At 41.1% G+C, this 17,676-nt stretch overlaps 1 protein-coding gene across 3 annotated transcripts in view; it reads right to left on the reverse strand.

Annotated features, from left to right (window-relative positions):
- Positions 1-17,676, reverse strand: part of ARHGAP18 (Rho GTPase activating protein 18) — a 117,370-nt gene that overhangs the window by 34,986 nt on the left and 64,708 nt on the right. For all 3 annotated transcript variants that reach the window (XM_038397020.2, XM_038397021.2, XM_038397019.2), the window contains exons 2-5: positions 13,312-13,511; positions 10,916-11,151; positions 8,299-8,374; positions 153-322 (exon numbers count right to left, since the gene is read on the reverse strand). In XM_038397020.2, coding sequence (XP_038252948.1) covers positions 153-322; positions 8,299-8,374; positions 10,916-11,151; positions 13,312-13,511 — 682 coding nt within the window. The remainder of the gene's footprint in view (positions 1-152; positions 323-8,298; positions 8,375-10,915; positions 11,152-13,311; positions 13,512-17,676) is intronic.

Genomic DNA, 17,676 nt, shown 5'->3' on the forward strand with positions numbered 1-17,676 from the left:
AATCCAATGAGAGCAGGACCTTTAGGGGCCTGAAAGAAATAAAGCTATAGCATTCTGAATCTTCTTGTTCCAACCACTATCACAGAAACAATGTCAAAAAGGCTAAAAAAAAGTTTATGAAATGACTACACCAATGAATGAGAAACACCTACAGGAAGTAGCGTATCGTCCTCTTTGCCTTTGCACATTTTGCCTATTGAGCTGTCTTTGAGATTGGCTGCCTGCTCTGCAAATGAAATCTCTAAATTGATATCAGTTTCAGAAACTGGCACATCCTCAAGCAGGCTGGTCTTTTCACTGATACCAAGGCTGAACTCCGGATCTGAAAACAGAAGGGGGGAAATAAGTCATCAGCACTTTCAAATATTGCCTCTCTCCTCCTCTGGTTTGCATGAAAGTAAATATTTAGGACTCCAGACATGTTAATCCTGTGCAGGGGGTGGAAACTCGTGGGGCAAAATCTCTGCTGTGTAACTCCAATGACTGGAGTTATGTCAGCCGATAATTTTCATTTCATGGAATTGCACTGGAATAATTCTGCCAAGAGGCAGAATTTACCTCCTCCTTATCCCTCATGGAAAAGGCAAAACATTCTATCCCAAATAAACCAGAGATTCCTGGGATCTTCCAGAACCAAGCAGCTTCTGCACAGAAGTCCCTTGCCTCAGATCTGCTTCCCATCCTCCTCTCTTCCTCGTGCCCTGCAACCATTAACTGCACAACTCCAGCAGCCATCCTTTGCGGGGCAACCCTGAACACCAGTTCTTTGTCCTGCAGGTCTGAAACTGGTGTGTGGGATGGGAGTGCAGGTGTGGGAATCCAATAAAGCATGACTGAGTTCTGACATTCTTATCCCCTTCCCATGGTGTAGAGCCTGAATCTCTCAAAGCCACTACAGAGACGCTTCTATGAAAAAGAGGTGGGCAGAGAAGAGTGGGAGCACGTAATGGTGGCACCACTTCTATTTCCTTGTTGCCCTCAAGAAGGAACTGGGCACTGAACAAATGATTTAGAATAATAATTCATGTTTAGAGTAGCAGCCGTGTTAGTCTGTATTCGCAAAAAGAAAAGGAGTACTTGTGGCACCTTAGAGACTAACAAATTTATTTGAGCATAAGCTTTCGTGAGCTTATGCTCAAATAAAATGCATCCGATGAAGTGAGCTGTAGTTCACGAAAGCTTATGCTCAAATAAATTTGTTAGTCTCTAAGGTGCCACAAGTACTCCTTTTCGTTTTGCAAATTCATTTTTGGTTTTGGTTTTTAAATAGAGGCAGTTCTTTTACCATTTAACCCAGAAACAGCCTGCTTTTATAGGTAATTACCAGATGTTTTTCATTCCCAATGTGTCACTGGTATCAGGAGACAAGAGAAGGGTGCAAAGTGTTTTCAGGGGGAAAAAATAATTTTAAATATTCTATTCTGTAAAAGAAAAAATCCAGTCAATACACAAAACAATTTATCTTATCACAAAGTATCAAAGAGAACCCAGTCAGTCAATGGCTCTGACTGGGTGAGCATTCTGACACACCATCACCAACATCTTTGTTACATGTGACCTGGTATCCCATCAGGATTTTGGTCCCATTGTGAGAGGTTCTGTACAAGCATGCTGGAAGACACCCTGGCTCCACTGACATCAAAGGCAAAATTCTCAGTGACTTCAATGGGCCAGGATGTCACCGTCTGGTCCCTGCCCCCAAAAGCTCGCAATCTGTTTAAAGACAAGATGCTGCAAGTAAGTGTGAAAAACAATGGAATGGGAAGTGGGACGGAAGGATGAGGGAAACCATAATAAGAGCATGCGTTTGTACAGACTAGCTGTTGTGTAATGAAACATCCAACAGATGGCTTTATTTTCACCATTGTGGGAAACTTAGGGGTGCCAATTCTCAGATGTCTCTGAATTCCTTACTCCAAAAGGGGCAAGACATGGCCCCCTAGGAAATAGCCTCACCTTGAGCAACTTCTCTGTACCACCTCACACTCACTGACCCAAGGGCTATGGTGGGGATAGGCTGGATAAGGGAAAAGGTGCAACTGAAATGGTGCTGCACTCCAGCTATTCTCTGCTCCCCCCAGCCCAGAGAAGGGTTTAAGCAGTGCTGCTGTCTCCCAACATTACAAACCCAAACAGTGTGGGAAAGAATAAATTACAAAATAAAACGTTTTATTTTATTTTAAAAAAGTGGCCCATACTGGTTTGAAAAGTCTATATTTTAAAGTAAAACTATTTGTGGAGTGCTTGAAGCTCAGACCATTCCATGGCAAACTGCCCCAGCCAGGGCCATACCCTTGGAGTTCTTCACACGGAAGGGCTGGCCTTAAGATCTTCAAGCTGTGAAACCAGCAGCATCAGTTTCAGAGTAAGCCATAATGTCTAGCACTCAGCACTGAGGTCCATTCAGCAGGGACTGAAGCAGCTCCAAAGAGAGGAACAGTTTTGATTGGGGGGAGCAATATGCTTTTATTCTACTCACAACTGAGTGTAAAGCTTTGAGAAGTAGAATAAAATAGTTGTAAAATATACATATATGACCAGTTTCTCTCTTCAGAGTAGCTTCAGCCTGAACTGTGTTAGAACCTCAAAGGCTTCACTGAGCAGATTTGAAGGATCAAGCTGAAGCTGAAACTGGAGCTGCTGAATTCAGCAAAGTGATATCAAATGTTTTAGGATCGCAACACTTCTAGAGCCAAATTCAGCTCTGCATCACGTCTACTGACTTCAGTTGGATTACACCACAGATATATTTGGCCCCAGTGTTTAATACATTTAAACTGATTTAAATAGTAAAAGGGGAAATAGGGTTCTTATTCCTCTATTATTATTTTTATCAGGATGTTGTAGTTAATGTGGCTTGTCTGATCCATGTATCTTTTGCCCAGTATCAGCTTGGAACAGAACTGTTGTTAGCAAACAGTAATACAGTAGTTCCTGTTTCAGCCCTCTGTTTAGATGGAAGTTTTGGGGTTGTTGGTTTTTTGTTTTTGTTTTTTTGGGTATTGATGTCTTTGTAATGATATAAAAGCTTCAAAGACATGTGGAAATGCTGCTGTTCTTATTTGGGGTTTGATGTTTTTGCAGTCCTGATCCTATTGCTTTGTGTTTATTAACTAGGAAACAGCTGTAAGAGGAAGTAGATTTGCTATGTTGTCAATTTACCAGTTGCGGTCAAAGTTTCATATGACAGAAATGTGAACGTGATACCAAAAAAAAACAAAAAAGGAAATACTGGATATTAAAGGGGACGTGCAAAAGGCGTGTTTTAAAACTGGGCCTGCACTGTCATTTTGCTTCCCTGTGATGTATAAAGAAGGCTTGTGTTTAAAAAAAAAACCCTGGGAACAGAAAGGTTAAGTTCCTGGAGAACATAATGGATGGCCCAGAGGATGTATAGTGTACGCTATGACTTACGTAACTGTTAGGTTTCACATTTTTATTGGAGGGGTAGAGCGATTTAATCTTTAATTAATATGTTCTTTCTCCAAAATGCTAATTGGTGACTGAATTTATACACACAAACTAACAGACAGTTTTAGACTGTCATTGTTTCACTAGCTCTCCAAATAAAGAGTCTTCCACGCGGCACAATCATTTATTTCTAACATTAAAAAAAAAAGGCAGGAAGAAAAACTTTTGAAAAAATGTTTCAGGCCTTATTTATACACCATAAAGAAGCAAATAAGGGCACAGCTCCATTTTTCCCTTTAAGTTACCTTTAACGAGATTCAATTTTTCCTTCAGCTACAAGGGTACTACTGCCACTGACTTCAATGACTTGTGCAACTGAGTCAGAAATAGACTATTTACGGTTTGGGGTGATTTTTCTCTCAATTTGGAATAGGAAAACTACTACATGGAATGTTTGGAGCCTGGATGTTGGGGATTGGTCCTGCTTTGAGCAGGAGGTTGGACTAGATGACCTCCTGAGGTCCCTTCCAACCCTGATACTCTATGATTCTATGATCCTGATTCTATTGAAGACAATGGGAACTTTGCCACAGTCTCCTATGGGAGCAGAAAAGGCTCAAATACAGTAGACTATATTTATGAAAAGTTAGGGAAACAAATGTTGTACTAATGTGTGCATTAAGCTGAAACTAGCAAACAAACATCTCTCATATTTCCATCATTCCCCCTCTTTTACCTCAGTGCTGAAAGGGGGACTGGGAACTTCTGGAAATCACTAGGGCATTTTGTGGGCTTCCTTGCTCCTTCCTGGACAGATGTATGGGGCATTCTCCATTTAAGGAGAACCATTCTCTCCCACTCCCAACCATGCCTTATTCTTTCCTGACTTACATCCACATTCCTGGGGCCAGCCAGGAAGAATTTATAAATGCTGCTGGCCTCAAGTGTCTCACAGTGGACATGCTTCAGAGAGGACTGAATCCCCCTCTTACATTGAGGCTAGGGCTGGTGCAGAGCCTGAGGGAAGTGGCTTGCATTGCTATGATTTTGGGGTCCTCAAAGCCAGTTTCACCCTGAAGCCTGTCATGAATTTTGCCCCAGTTTTAATGGTCTCTGTGAACTTTAAACAAGCCAGGAAATAGGAGGGGCACAGGAGCATGCCCCTCCTACCCAATCCATGCCCCACCTCTTGCCTACCCTGAAACACCTCCTGCCCAAAGGGCACCTGTGGAGTGGGGCATTCTTCACTTGGGAATATACCCTGGGGGGTGTTGCTTTGTAGCCCCTTTGTGCTGACACAGCCAACACAGACCTTGCAGGGCAACCATGAATGGGCCCAGAGGGAGCACACTACGCCACTGGTCCACAGTCTGTGCTGTTTGCATATTAATTTCCAGGTGGAGTTGTTTTTAACCTGTATAGGTAACATCCATGTATCATATCTACCCCTGTGTGCTAGTGCTGCAGTCATACTCAGAGAGGGTTCTCAGACTAACAGTCATCCAGTAAAGAAAGGCAGAAGTTGGTGATGGGATTGTGGCGGGAAAAGTGCCTGTAGGTTTCTTTTGGTTAAGTGATGGTAAACTTCAAGCAAAGGAGTCAACTGATGTCCACAAGGCATGTGGGAATTTGTTAAAACCATACTGCATAATCAGCAAAACAAGAGAAAGACGTTCCCAGCTTGCTTAGGACCCAGTCTAACTCCCTTTAAAGCCAACGGATATCTGTCAGTGAGTGTTGGATCAGGCACAAGACACTCCAAGGCCATATTCCCAGAGGCTATTTATGAGCACAGTTTTACTAAAATCATTGGCACTTTGCCAATTTACACGAGCTGAGGATCTGGCCCCAATCCTGGAAATTTCAGAGTGTCTTTCAACTAAGCTCTAGTCCCTCTAGGTCTTAGATGAAAGTTCCTTAGCAACCTCTGTTTTCTAACTGCCTGACCATTGTGCTTTGGGTTTATCCTTCTAAAAGCGTCTTACTCAGCATGCTTACCCTGGAAGCTGGCTCTTTAAATCTGGAAGAGACAACCAGCTGCAGCCCTACATTAGTCATTTTGTCTTGGCTGTTGCTACTCTGAGTGGTGAGTTCTCCGTTTGTTTATGCTTTTTTTTTAGAATATCTTTTCCTGAGGAAGCAGCACATGTTCTCACTATCTTAACTCTTACCTGAGCTCCTTTACATGATCATCTAAAGAGCACTGCATCTATTTACCTTCAGGGCATGCTGTGATTTTTTGTTTGGGATTTTGATAAAGGAGTGAGGGTTGTGGATGGTTAAATCTGTGAGATTACTGTAATTTCTGTTAAGCATATAGCAAGTAGTCTGGCAAATGATGTTTGGCAGCTCAATGAGTGTCCTTTGGATTTTATTTTTGTTTTGTTTTGTAGATATACACACAAAAGCCATGGAGATAGAGGTTTCAAGAAATCCAAATAAATGAACCTCTCCATGGATACTAAACATACTAGGACTAATTGACTAGACAGAACTGTCCCCCCTGGATTGGGCCAGTCAGGAAAGAACAAAAAATGTGAACAATGGGGACCCTTTCACATTATTTCCTGAGTTTGCTGACCTCTGTTCAACCAAGGAAGAGTTTAGGTTAGGGTAGAAGAAAAAAAAAGGGAGGGGAACAGGCTCAAGGAATCTGAATTCACATGCTCCATGGAATTTTCAGTATAATTATCAATAGCAGTAGTAGGCAGTGTGGCCTAGTGGACAGACCATGGGACTCAAGAGACCTCAGTTCTAGTCCCGGATCTGCTACTGATCTTGTCTCATTCTCCCTTCTGTAAAATGGGGCTAGAGATCCTATGAACATCTCTGTAAAACACTTTGAGATCCGCTGATAAAAAGAGCGAGGTATTATTATAGCATCACCATCCTCAATTTGGCACTCCAGTCAGATGCTCTTGAGAAATGGACACTTCAGATACCTAACTAGGAGCAATCATCGCTTTCAGAATATGACAAACCATAGATTTCACAGCCATTAACAAGTTTAAAAATATGGAATGTAGAAAACTGAGGCATCTCTATGATTTAAATTTCTAAAAAAAGTAAAAATCTATTATAACAAATGATACAAATGAGCATTTTTTCATGTAAAACTGCTAAAAGCATTTTAAACTTTACAATAATGACTCTGGATTTAGATTTCATAGGTATTTGGTGTCTTTGAAACCCCAGACAATGTTTATTTATTGCCTTTAAAGCCAATCACTGTTTACATTACACCAATTTGCTCATTATTCTTGAAGAAAGGGATCATGGCACAGTCCTGAAACAGGTGCAGCAGATTTTAATGCAGCTCAAGTTGGATGGCTTTCCTGCAAAAATGAACTGATTTTCTTCTTGTTCTAATCTCAAGAGCAGAGCCCACTTTAGCGTGTTGGCAAAAGCAGAAGTGTATTAGGACGTAAGTAGGCTGCATTATGCCCTGCCCATCGCAATCTGTGCTAGGGAGAGCTAACATATGGAATTTGCCTTTCAGAACTTCCCATTTCTAAAGGGTTCATCAGGCCACTGGAAAAAAAGCACCAGATGTGATAAAACTCTGCAATAATTGCTTGGTAATTTTCCAGCCCCAAATTTTAGTGTAGTTTATTGACACACCAGGCTTCTCTTCCTTCCCTTGTGCTAACCCAGCATTTTGGCAGCTCTCCCTGTTGTTCACAGATCTTACCACTGAAAGGTCTGCTGAGAGTAGGAGAGGGTAAGATTAAAAATGCTTCTGGAAACGTAAGAATTGTGGGGGGCTCATTTCTACACCTCCCTCTCTCCCTCCTCTCTTTTTACATTGTGTATGTTTTGTTATCCATCTCTCCTGTTTTTAACCCTCTATTATCTATTTCTCCAAAATACTTTGGATACACATTCTAAAATTTGGAGGTGGTTAATCAGTCTTCCTGTCTATGCATCTACAAAGTGTCCAGTATAATATCTAGATGCTCTCCAATCACTTGTGGGTTTTTTTTTAAGGAAAGAGTAAGTCTCTTTCCTTAAGTATTTAGGTATTTAGGCCAAATTCAGGACTTGAGTGGTTGGAACTATGACTTGATTGTACCTTTTTGGTCCAGGGGACTGTTGCAAGTGGTGAGCAGTTGCATAGCCCCAACAGGAGCTCCAGAAGGCATAGGAGATGCAAACCAGCCACAACCCCTAACTATAGGGGGCTGGAGAGCTACTGTCAAGCACAAGGGGTGAAATTTGGATTCACTGAAATCAGTGTGAGTTTTGCCATTGATTTTAGGAAGGCCAAGATTTCATCAAAGGGCTGCAATTAGGCCCTGCCCCACGTGGGCTGGTCTTTGTACCTGCCCTCTCTCTGTACTTCACCCTGTAGTTCAACTGGACAGGGCAGGGCAGAACCTACCCCTAAAGGCAGAGAACTCCCCCTACTTTCTGTTCTCTCCATGAATATAGTCAACTAATTAAACACTGATATTTTCTCTCACCTTTGAGCCCTAAATATATAGCAAATCCTTACATTTTTCTTAGTTCTTTAGCTCTTGCTCTCTCATATTTACTGATGAACTTTTCCACAGCTCTTGTTTCTTGTGTTGAAAGTGAAGAAGAGAGAAAACCAAAAGGGATAAAAATGAAGATCTAAGAATGAGCCATTGGTGCGGACCTTTATCAAAGCATTCTGCTGTAAAATCATCACAAGATTTACCAGACTTTTCAAAAGACACCATCTATAAATGCATTTTAAAAGTTACAAACTTGGAAAGATGTGGGCCACAGCTATATTCATAGGGTTTATCCAGTGGCTTTTTTTCTCTGAAATGTTACTGAAAATGTGGACCTGTTCTTCGGTATGCCGTGAAGCTAAGACACTATGGAACAGAAAAAAAGAACAGAGGAGCTGCTCAGCATTACCATCTTTCACTTCATGTTGAGCTTCACTTTTATTCTCTCTTTCTGTCACAGATGAGGGCTCACTCTCACCGGAGACCTAAAAATGCAAAGAGAAACCAAGCCATCTCTAAGATCAAATACCAATAGATTATTACAGCAAACGACAGAATGTAAGCAACTCCTTTGGCCCTGATCTTGTGAGTGGGTAGACTTGCAACCAAGGAGAGCCCCTCTGAAGTCAATGGAACTCCCTGGGGGTGCAGCTGTCCACCTATGCATTGTCAGTTGTGGGACTAGGGTGTTTGATAGGAGCCTCTTAATCACAGACATGGGACATAAGAAATTAAGTCCCTTGACCAAAAACACAATTAGACACAAACTTAGTTCAGATGTCACTACAGCTCCACCATAATATGCAAAATGAATGGGAAAGGCTAAAATGTGAATTAAAGCCACAGTCTGCCCTGGCGGGGCTGTAGAGGGGGAGATTATATGTAATATAAGCACAGAACTGGGACTCAGGAGAGCTGAGGTTAATTCCTGGCTCTGCCACTGGCCTGCTGTGTGACCATGGGCAAGTCACTTCAACCTCACAGTGGTTCTGTTTCCTTATCTGTCAAAGAGGCATATGACACTGGACCTCCTTTATATAGTGCTTTGAGATGTACCGATGAAAAGCATTATATAGGAACTAGGTATTATTATTATAATAATATTTCAGTGGGAGCTCCCAGGAGGAATTCTGATTGACTCAGCCCAAAAGCGCAAGCTGCAGCAGAAGCACTGTCACCCTGGTGCAGAACGTAGCATGTACTCACTCCTGTGATTTGATGGGTCCAAGACAGATCTGGCCCTGCTGTCATCCTAGTCCTTGTGGGGGGGGAGGCTAGTGATATTAGCTGTGCATACTGCTTGCATTCCCAGCAACAGTATAGCTGGTCCACTCCACAAAGGGACAAGAAGGGAGGGAGGACAAAGGCCACTTCTGCCATTTTTGCTCCCATAGTGCAGCCTTGCAGGATCAACTAAAATCCAGCCCTGAGTTTATAAACAAACAAGACTTCTGAAGTTCCATTGCTTGTTTATGTCTAAGATTATTATGGATACAGTATTAGCCAGGAAATCTTCACGCTCATGGTCCAGGCAGTTTCTTATTTCCATATTAAAGTTTCATTAACTCCTTGCACAGCCCAGAACGTTAACTAGATATTTAGTGATCTGGCTCTTGCCTGACATTTTAGATAAGATCTGTGCAGCCCAAGACTTGGGGAGAATAAGGGTGAACTGCAACACTTTGGTGAAAAAACAAGTCAGGTTCATTTTGTTTTAAAATCCCAGATCCTGAAAGGCAAATCCTACTCCCACCTCTGTGAGTGCAGAGAGCGCCCGATCTATGGTTGTTCCACGGCGCTGGGGCGGGGCAGAGCAGGAGTGGGGAGCTTTTGCAGGGTATATGCAATCCCAGTGCACTAAGAGCATAGCTCCAGAGGACTCTGTGCAGTCACCCCGCTGCTCTTTGGGGACATGGCAGGGAAGGATCCATGACTCGATAGCTTTTTTCCTGTCCTATCTCTTTCCTGTTGCTAGAGGAGGGATACAGAAAATAGGCAGAGGCTGTATTAGGTTGGAGTATCAGCAGCAGAGTGGATTCACTCCTGTTTTGTGGCACGGAAGGGACAGTGGTAGGAAGATTTTTTTTTCCTATTTAGAATCTTCTCTTTGGTACATGCTGCAGGATTACAAGAACTTGTTTGTGCTTCATAATTTATGGCTTGAATACAAGAACTTGAATGTCCTTTTTCATGCTGAATTAACTGAATTAGTTAAGAGTGAAATGAAACTGCTCTAAACTGCATTTTATCCCGCCTCTGTGATCTAACGGTATAACAATGTATAACACAACTTCACTCTTTGGTATAACCTGTTTCCTATAAAATGGGCCCCAGAATGTTTTGCAGAATTAACGGTCCCAAGCCCCATATTTCCCTCCCCATCCATATGCAGAAGGGAGCTTGATCTTGGTGAAGGAGAAGTTCTGTCTCTGCAGCATGTAGCTTACAAACTTCCTCTGGAGAATTTTAGCTCCACGGTGTTAGAAGGGATGGGTCAAGTGTGGGAGGAAATCAGCTGGTCTCAGTTTCTCCACCTCGCTACAACCACTTGAAGTGCAATGCTCAGGAACAAAAATAAGGGCAAGTGGCCACAAAGCGAATATCAAGGAACAAGGCCTGCATGTGGATGGCCCTGCGCCACCATCAGATCAGTATCTTCTCCCAGCTGAATGCCTAGTTGCTGCTTTGGGGGGCTGGAGGGGAAAAGAGGTCAAACCCCAACCCTCACAACAGAAAAATTACCAGGCAACTCCCTACACTGAATCCAAGTTTCTTCTTCCATGTGTGGCTTACTCCTGCGTAGGGAAGAATAGCTCTTCCTTTTTATGTTTAATATTTGCTTTTGAAAACTCCACTCTACATGCTAAATGTATTCAGCATTGGCCTAACTTTGCTGCCACTGAAGTCAGTGGGAGTTTTACTATTGACTTTAGGGAGCAGAGTGAGGCCAGTACTGAACCCTTCTGAAAAGGCCAGCCAGGGTTTCAGCAGAGTAGAACAAAGCCAAACCATACTAAGGAGCTTACTTTTTCCTTTGAATCACTTTGTTGCCTGAAGATATCTCTGACGTCAGGAACCTGGTACGGCTTGTTTTTTTTCCTCAGGGTTTGTGAGACAGTCTCCACTCGCTTCTGTACTGCTGCTCTCTGAGTTCGCGTCAATGTGGACAGAAACACCATGCTGTCTAAGGAATCTCCTGTGCTCTCACTAAAAAGGTTTGACAGTCCAGCTTCCTTTAACCACTCTTCTTCCAATTCTCCCTCTGTGCCAGGAGAGAAGAGAAAAATCAAAGGACATGAATGCTAGATTTTTGGGTCTGAGCTCTGTAGCTGAGCACAGTGGGTTAAAGCCACGCCATGTAGTCTGTGTGAACCTACAGGAAAAGGTCTGAAGGAGGATCTGCAAGTGGAGTGCAATTCTTAGCATGGTCACACATTATATTAAGGGGACTCTTATGGTGTCTAAACAGTTAATATGTGATTAACCCTTTAAAAAAAATTATGTTACTGTAGATTGTGATAGTCTGACAAGTCAACAGGTGGTTTAGGACAGTCTATAGCACCTTCTGCTGAGGTACTTATAACCATCTACCTCGTAACATGCTAATTAATTTCTATGGATTAATCCTTCATACGCCATTTACAAACGTGATCCTTACCTCTCTTCACTGTTTCAACTTCTAACTAAGCAGTAAAGATCTCTTTCTCTGCCAGCTGTCCCTATTCCAGTGGAGGGGGTAGATAGAAGAAAGCTTGAAAGCCTTTAATCAGAACCACTTTATTTATAGTTCAGTACTCAATCTTTTTATACCATTAACTTAAATTTGTGTGCCTTGTTTTTTTAGTACAGTAATTCCTATAGCTTTTCACTAGTGTGATCTAGTTCAATTTGATCAGGGGTAATTCAATCTAATAGGCGATTTTAATGCAATTTTTAATTATCTATACTGATGCAGTCTCTAATCTGTACTGATATGCAGTAAGATTATCACTGTTTTGTTGTTTCTAGCTGATGATGTATCTTTTATTGACCATTCATCGCAGAAAGCATCTGTTAATTATTGTGATTGACCAAGAGTGTAATACAACCCTGTACTCTTCAAACACATTTTTACATAATGGTGCTTGTTTAAAATTGCTACCAAACCCTGATGTGGAGTGGATTGTACTGACCTTTGATGTTGCCCTCAAGTTTTTAATGGTCATTAAGTATGTAGAGCTGGATTCTCATCTCAGTTAAATCAATGGAGTAGCTCTGGATTAGCATCAGTTTATCTGAGAGATGAATCTGGCACATACTCGTCAATATTTTTATTCATTGTAGCCTAGTGTCTCTTAAACCCTGGTGAGCATCTTTGTATTCATGGACAAGTGAAAGAGTAGAGCTCTCACTGAACAGCAGTAGAGTCTGTATTACTAATTGTTACTGCATTAGGGCAATAGCCTGAACTTCTTACTTGGACAAAACTCCCCATTGACTTGGAGTTTTCCCCAAGCAGGAAGTTCAGAATTTGGAGTAAGGACTAGAAACAAGGAATCTGTAGCGTAGTTTGTTACCTTCTTCTGAAATCCCACCCTCAGGTAAAAGTGCCTACGGGAGCTAGTATGAGCACATGGCCCCCTGAAAGCCTATGAGATCATCTTTGAAAATCCCACCCCAAAACTTTAATTCACCATTTTCAGAATGGGGGGGGGGAATGTTTCCTAACAATTTCGTATCTTTGGGAGAAGCACACACCATATTGTTGAAAATAAATGCTTCCTTTACATTTAGATTACTTTTACATTCTGGTATTCAGGGCTTTGGATCTTTATCGGAAAAGTAAGCGGTTGCCATATTGGATCAGTCCACCTCGTCCAAAATCCTGTCTCTGACAGGGACTGGTACCTGATTTTTCACAGAAGGTCTAAACCCCCCATAACAGATTACACCATGTCACAACTGTAGGAGTTGTTGCTTCCTAAACCCAGGTAGTCAGTGGTTGGCTTCTGTTCTGAAGCATGAGATTGTATGCCCATTATGCAATTTTATCGTACCTATTGTAATTACTAATTGTATTAACAAATCCTTTTCTTCCTAAATTCAAGAATATAATCTGTCTATAAATCTTAAACTAGTATAATTTGAAAATAGAGAATATCTGGAAATACCTTTTAAGGAAAATAAAACTTATTTTATCTACTCTGGCATAACTCTTTAAGGACAGATATTTTTTAAAGCAGCCACGAATTTGGGGTACCTCATTTTTTGGGTGTCCAATTTAAGGCACCAAAGGCCTGATCTGTAGAGGTGCTGGAGAGCTCCTATTGATTCATTTGAAGTTGTTGGATCCTCAGCACCTCTGAAAATGAATCCTAAGGTATCTCAAAACTGGGTACTCAAAATCAGTGGCCACTAAAATAACCCTTCATCAAAATGTTACCATCAGGCTCTTTCACCACAACTACTTCTTGCTCTTTATGATTATTTTCGCTGGTTTCATGGATGTTTTCAAGTTCTTTCCAATAATCATCCATAGACAACTCATCCAAGGAATCCTGGGAACTTGAGCGGTCAAATTGTGGCCTCTCTGTGGACGTCTTAGAGTTCTCATGGTTCATTGTATACTGGCCAGATCTGCGGCTATAAGAATACACAAACAAATTAATCTTCAGTAAATAATTCGGAGTGCAAGATATAGTGATATCAATACAGATAGTCAGTATTAACTGACAAAGATATAAAATCAAACTTAACACTGAAATGCAGAACAAGACACTAATTACACTTTGTCTGGTATGTTTTAAATTAACATCTCCACTATGCACATCTCTAAATCTGGAAACCCACCAGAGCAATTTCATGGAGTCCAAGTATTGGGGGTGGGGGAGAGAATGGATTCCATGTTCTCTGAAATTAATCTGAGTTTTATTAAAAGTTTCACTGGTTTTAACAATATCCCAAATTTAGCTTCACTGATGTTCAATAACAGGAGATATTTTTCCAGTAACTAGCAATCATTTCTTCTCCAGCTCCATTATGAATTGCATCTCTGTCCATGAGTGTCCGCATTTAAAGATAAACTTCTAAAATATGAACAATTCCCAAGGGTGATTTATGCTGAAAAACAAGCTGCTTGATAACTAAATGAGGAAGTGCTTGGTATTCAAATTGTGGATAAGGCATTACCTATGCAGCTCCTACTGATGAAGATATTGACTACTTGTCCTCAATAACATTCAGAAGAGGCAAGGTTCATGGCCTAATACAACTGTTCTGGCCGAGAGGGAGGGAAGTTTTCACATTAATACATGTTGAAATTTGTGAATAATCTAAAATATCAGTTTTGCTACTGACAATGTATATACTAAGCCAGGTTTTCCCATCCAAGTAACATGCTAATCTGCCATCCTGAACAGTTATTTCAATAAACATAGTACTTCCTTTGAACTGGACCCTGAGCGACTTTATTGCAGGAGCTGCAATCATAGAGGAAAGATGGACTGGTAGTTAGTGCGCTAATCTGGAATTTTGGAGATCTGGGCTCAAACCTCTGCTTTGCCACAGACTTAGCGTGACCTTGTAGTGTTAGCTTGCGGCATAACTTGAATGTTGCCCCTAACCTGACTCCCCTCTGCACACACAAATCACTAGTTTAAGTTAAGTGGCTTTGTAAACTGTGAGCGAGCTGGCCCATTCGTGGATGTGGGTTAAAGTGCGAGTGCTGCTGATGCTGGAGCTAGTAATGAAGTTGGGACTTCGCTACTCTATGCCACTATTTCAATCATTGTGGGCAGCCCAAGTGGCGTTTTGCAGCATGGTTACTCTCACTCGAACTAGCCTAACTCAAGAGGAGTTAACCAGTGTAGATAATTCAAGTGAACGCTGCAGTGAGGATGAGTCCACTGTCTCTCTGTGCCCCAGTTATCTGCTTGTAAAATGGGGATAACAGTACTTTCCTACCTCAGTGTTGAGGATAAACACATTAAAGATTGTGAAGTGCTTAGAAACTATGGGCTTGCCAAGCAGCAGCTTGCCATGCATTGATGTCCTACGTGCACATTTTCAAGTAGTGCTAAGCCACACTCTGGGACTTTCTGTCAGCAGTAACAGAGTCCACATGGATGTTGCCGCACAGCAACCTGGTGCACTGCAGATTCACGCCCTGGCTTGCCGCGCAGTAATCTGAAGTGTTGACAAACCCTAAAATGGACAGAATCAAGTTATTCTATAAATATATCCCATTCTGACAAAGCTGCAGTGTGTTGTGGGGGGGGGGGGGTTATACAAGACACGCTGCTCATTTTGCAGACTGGGTTTCTCTATCACAAAGCAACATCTGTTTCTCCATAAAAACATTCAAGTAGTAAAATTTCTGCTATTATATAAAACTAAATTTTTGGCTTAAGGCCTGGCTGAAAATAACACTGCTGCAAAGCACTAAATTTCTGTTGTTTATCTCCTCAAAACATGAAGTTTGCTTAGTGAATTATAGGAGTAATGTGTTCATTCTGAATGGCTGCAGCTGAGTTCAGTGGGAACTATTGTTTGCCTCTAATGAGTCAGCTAGATAGCATCCGGATATGCAAATCTCTGCTTTCTGATTGCATTGAGAGAGGAGTATGAACTTTATCTCCCAAATGTAAATTTAAATTTTAAAAAAGAAGTTTCGAAAGCATAATTGCTTTTTTTTCCCCATTGCCTTACTGGGAGAAATATCCAGATATTTCCAATTAAGACATTCAGAATGAATGTAACAGCCAAATCACTTTATGCTGTAATGAAGCCAGATCTTCAAAGTTAAAATAGGAACAGGTTGGGTCAGTACTTGAATGGGATATCTCCAAGGGTTGTAGAGAGTTGAGGACTTGATACAGTAGATAGAAATTTCCCCGATTCTGTTCTGGACTGTCTATACTGAATTTCATCTGCCATCATAATGTTCTCTCAGCTAGCTTTGTTAGGGCCCTCTGAAGGGGGAGGGATAGCTCAGTGGATTGAGCATTGGCCTGCTAAACCCAGGGTTGTGAGTTCAATCCTGGAGGGGGCCATTTAGGGATCTGGGGCAAAAATTAGGGATTAGTCCTAGGGGGTTGGACTAGATGACCTCCTGAGGTCCCTTCCAACCCTGATAATCTAAGTTCCTTGCAGGCTTCTCTATGGGTGACCTAAATAATGGTCATCTGCAAATTTTATCACTTCTGTTGTCCTCCTGTCCTCATTTTTCAGATAAGTAATACATATTAAATAAGTCTTAGTACGATTCTGTGGGATACCCTACCATTAACCTCCTTCCCTGTTGAAAATGCATATAAAATATATTCCTATCCTGTTTTCCATCTATTCACAAGTTTCTAATAAAGACAAAAGTTTGCTTCTCACTGGATGACTGCTTTCTTAATAACAGGTTTCAGAGTAGCAGCCGTGTTAGTCTGTATTCGCAAAAAGAAAAGGGGTCTCTAAGGTGCCATAAGTACTCCTTTTCTTTTTGCTTTCTTAATAGGTTCTGATGAGCTTTGTCATATCTTTTATGAAAGTTCACATAAATTATAGCTTAGAAAGGCATGATTTTCCTTTACAGTAACTGTGCTGTTTGTAAATATCCTATCATGCTCTTCTGTCTATTGTATAACCGTCTTTAATTATGGTTTCCACTAATGTACCTGGTACTGAACTAAAGTTCACAAACTATGTGATTTCCAAGATCAACCTAGCACCTTTTTAACAATATCTATCAGTACAATAGAGACTACCCTCATTAAAATTAGTTACTGTAGTGGAGAGTACATTTCTTTTCTTTTTTTAAACAGCTCAACCACTCTCTTTAATTCTTTCAGTACTCCTTGATTGATACCACCTGGCTCCACCGATACTGGATTTTAAGGATTTGATCTTGCTCCCACTGAATTATCAGTTTGTTCTAGGATAGTATGTCTCCTTTAACTCCTCAATCCCTGACAGTGCCTCTTCTTTATTACCTTCAACGACAAGCTTTGGAATAGCTATCTTTCTCAGGATCACTATCTGTGGTGAAAAATTTTTGAAGGGTGCATTTTTTGCTTGAATAAATTCTTTTGCCTTGCCATTCATCCACATGCTTTTCCTTTGCCTTCCTGCTTCCTTTATGGTTTAAAGCTATGAACAATTTCTATGATCTTAATGATAGTGGGTGTGGTTTTCGTGGGGATGGGGGAAGCTAACACACTATAGTTAAGGTTGTTACAGTTTGCTAAAGTAACCCTCATGATGAGTCTAAGAAACATATTTAGCTTTTGTTTCTTGTCTTTTTCTAGTTTGCTTCTTCACTACTTTTAAACGCACCCTTCCTATATAGTTTGCTAGTACAGTCCTAGATTTTGGTACGGTCCAGTAAACAATTGTTCAGAACTATAATTAACAATTTTTGGAAAGTGCAGAAATCTTTTAAATTTTAAGTGGTAGCAAAGGAGAAAGGAAAAACAGCTGACTAAAATGTTACACTTAGTGAGCTGCGACCTCTAGATTTGCTTAATAGTAAAAGTGAAATCCTGGCCCCATAAAGTCAATGGCAAAACTCCTATTGGCTTCAGCAAAGATTTCATCCTACAGGTGCAAATTTCATTACTATGTCATTCAAGTTACAGGTAATCCTTCCTGCCAGTTGAATACACTAAATCAGCCAACAAACTGATACACAATTCCAGGAAGGAAATACAGATGAATTGGGTTATACAAGGGTTTCAGAACAACTTTAGAAGTCCTACATGTATGCATGTCCAATTCATGATTTCTTTTATACCATATGTGCCTTTGCAAATTATGCTTTTGA

The sequence above is a fragment of the Dermochelys coriacea genome, chromosome 3, assembly GCF_009764565.3.
Source record: "Dermochelys coriacea isolate rDerCor1 chromosome 3, rDerCor1.pri.v4, whole genome shotgun sequence".
Lineage (NCBI taxonomy): Eukaryota > Metazoa > Chordata > Testudines > Dermochelyidae > Dermochelys > Dermochelys coriacea.